The sequence below is a fragment of the Thalassophryne amazonica genome, chromosome 12, assembly GCF_902500255.1.
Source record: "Thalassophryne amazonica chromosome 12, fThaAma1.1, whole genome shotgun sequence".
Classification (NCBI taxonomy): Eukaryota; Metazoa; Chordata; class Actinopteri; order Batrachoidiformes; family Batrachoididae; genus Thalassophryne; species Thalassophryne amazonica.
Genome location: NC_047114.1, coordinates 100,703,825 through 100,708,689, shown reverse-complemented (window position 1 = coordinate 100,708,689; position 4,865 = coordinate 100,703,825). Strand labels below are relative to the sequence as shown.

Genomic DNA, 4,865 nt, shown 5'->3' with positions numbered 1-4,865 from the left:
GACCTATGCCTGATCTGCCTCTATCAAGTCTGATTGGACTCTCAGAACTGTTTGGAGAAGAGGATATACAGGAGGGATGGTCGAGCCATGATTGGTCGCCACAGCCGCCATCCATCCAGCAGCTAAACCAGTTGGCAACAGAAGGATCTTCATCGTTCCAGCACCTGGCGATGACGGCTTCACAGAATCTGCCTGCAGCAAGAGTCGGCCCAAGGACTCCACCATCACCTGAAGGACCCTTTGGACTCAGGAACACACCCCTTCCGCAGATGCCATGGAGACAGTCACATGTGCCAGTGGCAACGATACCCTCCAGGGGAGGCAGCCAAGGTCGGCCATATGCAGCAACTGCCCGAGTGCATCCTAGACCCAATTCACTGCTAGGACCTGTCCCCAGCTTTCCACCCCCAAGGCAGGAGAGATATTCTGATCAGCCCAGTGCCTCTGGAGGAGGATCAGCAGGGGTGGACCTTAGCCGAACTAACCGACCAGGACAGAGGGGAGCTTTGTACAGGCTGCTAAATGCCCAGAGTGTCCCAGCCACTTGCCCGAGCGACATCAGCAATACTCCCCCCACACACGAAATGCCTTCCCCCTTGTACTTCTTGTCCCCTGGACTGCACAACCTTAATCTGGTCATGGTCACCCCACTGGACATGGCAATCTTGGTTCGAGAGCTTCGTCTTCCACAAGAGTCTGTTCCAAAAACCTTGGAGCAGCTCCTGCCCCTCACAAATCACATTCCCCATGGGCTATTTGAGGAAATCATGCCACAACTGAGTCAGACAGCTGCATACCTGTTAAGGATACACCGTGACAATGCCAACATCTCTTGTGCTCAGGAGGGCCTCCATACTCAACTGTGTGGTCTTCAGTCTAGTATGGACATGCTAGCCAGCATGATGGAGCATATGGAAAGGGAACAGCTAGGGCTGGCCACCACCACCCTGAATCAATCAACTTCAAATCAACTTTTTTCTTATATAGCACCAAATCACAACAAACAGTTGCCCCAAGGCGCTCTATATTGTAAGGCAAGGCCATACAATAATTATGAAAAACCCCAACGGTCAAAACGACCCCCTATGAGCAAGCACTTGGCTACAGTGGGAAGGAAAAACTCCCTTTTCACAGGAAGAAACCTCCAGCAGAACCAGGCTCAGGGAGGGGCAGTCTTCTGCTGAGACTGGTTGGGGCTGAGGGAAAGAACCAGGAAAAAGACATGCTGTGAAGGGGGGCAGAGATCGATCACTAATGACTAAATGCAGAGTGATGCATACGGAGCAAAAAGAGAAAGAAACAGTGCATCATGGGAACCCCCCCACAGTCTACGTCTAAAGCAGCATAACCAAGGGATGGTCCAGGGTCACCTGATCCAGCCCTAACTATAAGCCTTAGCGAAAAGGAAAGTTTTAAGCCTAATCTTAAAAGTAGAGAGGGTATCTGTCTCCCTGATCTGAATTGGGAGCTGGTTCCACAGGAGAGGAGCCTGAAAGCTGAAGGCTCTGCCTCCCATTCTACTCTTACAAACCCTAGGAACTACAAGTAAGCCTGCAGTCTGAGAGCGAAGCGCTCTAATGGGGTAATATGGTACCATGAGGTCCCTAAGATAAGATGGGACCTGATTATTCAAAACCTTATAAGTAAGAAGAAGAATTTTAAATTCTATTCTAGAATTAACAGGAAGCCAATGAAGAGAGGCCAACACGGGTGAATGTGGGCAAGAATTCTCTGGGGGCCCTGTACATCCTGGCCAAGCAGCACAAGGAGCTGGAAAGATCCATCAGAGAACTGCACGACTGTCTGAATGCCAGAATTCCTGATCCTTCCTCCACTACCCCTGAAAGGCCAACCTCCCCATATTCCCCAACTTCTCCCAAAACTTCAGATGCTGAGTAAATGCTGAGGAGCGCGGACTGACGTAATGGCACTGAACACGGACTATGATCTTGGTTCTTGAGTTTGAATTGCGGACTGGTTTCAGAAATCTGAGTGTAAATAAAAACAAAGAAGGATATATGTTAGTAACGAAGGTTGGGTAAATGTCTGTCCTTACCATCATCTGCGTAACACAGATAAAGCTAAATGCATACACATAGATATCACATTGCAAAGTTATAAAAAGGGGACCCTTACACGGCGTGTTTGTAGATTTAGTAGTAAAGATGCACCATAGGGACCCCTTTTTCTTAAATTATAGCATGCCTCAAGAGACATGCATCGCCTAAATTTGGCGTCTGGCCAAAAAGGGCAGTAGAAAACAAGCTGAAAAAGAAGAAAAACAAAGTGGAAAATGTTGAGAAATGGCCTATAATGAAAACCATTATATGATTGACTAAGGCAAATGACTTAAGGACGGACATGAAGGGAAACCATTTATTGTGTTTATCATTTAACTAGATATAGCTGCGCTAACCTTAGAATAGTTTCTTGATTGGTTGACTAAATAGTGGTAACGTAGGGGTTATTTGATGCATTTAAGTAATAAATGTGTGACGCTTTAACAAAATAATATGAAGAACCAAGTATAATGGGTTGGAGCCTCTGGTTGAGTGAGACAATAGATGCCAGAAGATGATTGGTTGCACTGATGTCAATGTAATGCCTTTACTTTGCCATGATTAAGAGGTTGCTGTAACTTGTTTTATGTGGCCATTTTAAGTGCCTTGACTTACACCAAAACTCAATGTTTGAATGTCACCTTGCGTTGATATAATCCAGCTAATTGATCACCTTGTGCCTTAGTATGTAGGTTCACCTGCACTTCAATATATTTACCGTGTGAAGTATCACTGATATTCATATCCGCACCAGAGTTATCAGTAAGTCGAGTGATGTGTTTTTCTTTTTTTATTATTGCAATGCACAAATGAGGATGTCTTGTCAGTAAACAACCCAAGAGTATAGTTGATGTAATGGGACTCTTTCGAGTCCCAGAGGAGGGACTGTAGAAGAATTTTTAGGTCCTTATTTGAACTATGATGAACTATCAAGTGTCCTGATCTGAACTGTATGTCCTCTGGCTGAACTAGCAGGTGTTCAACCCCAAAAAAGGGCTCTATTAGTCATTCAGTCTGTCAGGGGCTTTCCAAGGCCTCTTAGGTGCTTTCCCGCAGGCCACGTGCAGGGGCCTCGGGCCAGCTGCACCTGTGGCTGAGGCCACGTGCGGGGGGCCTCAGGCCAGCTGCACCTGTGGCTGAAGGTCTTTTAAAAAAATCAGTTGTAAATCCTTCAAGTTTTAATGGGAGCGTTTGTCACATTGAAATAATGGCCTAACACCTGCTTAGGGTTCACTAGAGGACACTTCCAATAGAAAACCATGTTTTGGGAATAAAATAAATAAAAAAGTCGAAGGAGGAGCAATGCCCGCGGGTCTCCAATAAATAGATGAGCGCGGTTGTCACATATTCAGTCTCTCTAGAGGACTCAGTTTGTCTAAGCTCTGTCGAAGGCTTAAATAAACTTAAAAACTCTGTGCATTTTATCTTGCTTAAGGCTGAATTATTCTAAAGTGTTGTGTCCTTTTCTAGCATATCACTTGCAATTAGTTTGTGTTATCTAAAAGACGACATCCCGAGAAGACTAAAGACGAACCACGACACATCTTTCATCTTGCAGAGCTCAACAAGTGTGTTACTGTGTTGTGTCGTCCCCCTGGTCCCTGTCCTGTGTCATATTTGTTAAATGTAACTGTGTTTTGTTTTTTGTTTTTTTTTTGGGGGGGGGGGTGAACTGATGATGTTCACCATCACCCCTTCAGGTTCTAACTTCACACACTTGCTTCACCTCCAACACACTCTTCACATACTCTTCTTTTAAAATGTCCCCAACACCAGTTCTCCTCCCATCCAAAACATGATAGAACAACTTGAACCCACCACCTATCCTCCTGCTCTTTTTGCCCTTTCACTTGGTCTCTGAAACACACAGTATGTCTGCCTTTCTCCTCTCCTTCATGTCAGCCAGCTCTCACCCTTTACCCTTCAAACTGCCAACATTTAATGTCCTGACTCATTTTCACCCTTCTAGTTTTCCTCTTCACTCTTGACACGTCCCCCTCCTATTCTTCTTCACTGCCCATCAGTAGCCCAATTTGCACAGGCACCCTGCTGGGCAACAACACCAGTGGTGGTTACTGTTAACCCAGGCTGCTGCAGTCCACATTCAAAATGCACCACTCCCCAGAGACTACAATTAGTAAAGTGCTGAATGATCTTCTGCTTGCAGCGAGCTGGTTGCAGTGCTGGTATCGTTGGATCTTAGTGTTGCGTTTGATACAGTGGATAATTGTTTACTATTTTTCAGGCCTTCTGGCACTAGATGACTGCACACAAATGCTGGACTCATAGACACAGGTGTCGGAGTAAAAAAGGCTTCATCCGAAGAATCGCAGATTAAGGTATGGTACACATATAGGCGTTAGGGTTACTGTTAGATAAAATGTACTGTACAAACATGTTATTTATTATCCTTTATTACATCTGCTCTTTTATATTTTCCTTTTGACCATAATTATCTTATTACCATAACCTGAGATGAACCCTGTAAGAATAGTGGTTTAAACATTCCAAAACCGTCAAGGTTGCAGACAGAGGCTTGATCAAGGACTGCATGTCCCTGTGCCAGCAGAAACTGATTAGTCAGAGGAACAGAATGTTCTACAGCCTTGACGTGCCTTGTGTCTGTCTGCTTGCAAAGTGCATCATACGTTCACGTGTATGTAAATGAATGATTCACCCTGTAACCACCCATGTTTGTGTCTCAATAAAAGGCTGCAAAGTTGAGGACCTCTTTGGAAAAAGCTGCACAGAAAACCTGCAGGTTCTGTTGAGCTCTTCCCCTTTGCGCAAAGCCACAAAAAGAAA

At 45.1% G+C, this 4,865-nt stretch overlaps 1 gene segment (V, D, J or C); it reads left to right on the top strand.

Moving 5' to 3' along the window:
- Positions 1 to 4,142, top strand: part of LOC117521342 — a 17,145-nt gene extending 13,003 nt beyond the window's left edge. The window contains 1 exon segment of the V gene segment in view: positions 4,030 to 4,142. Within this exon segment, the coding sequence occupies positions 4,030 to 4,142 (113 nt within the window).
- The last annotated feature ends 723 nt before the right edge of the window (positions 4,143 to 4,865 follow it).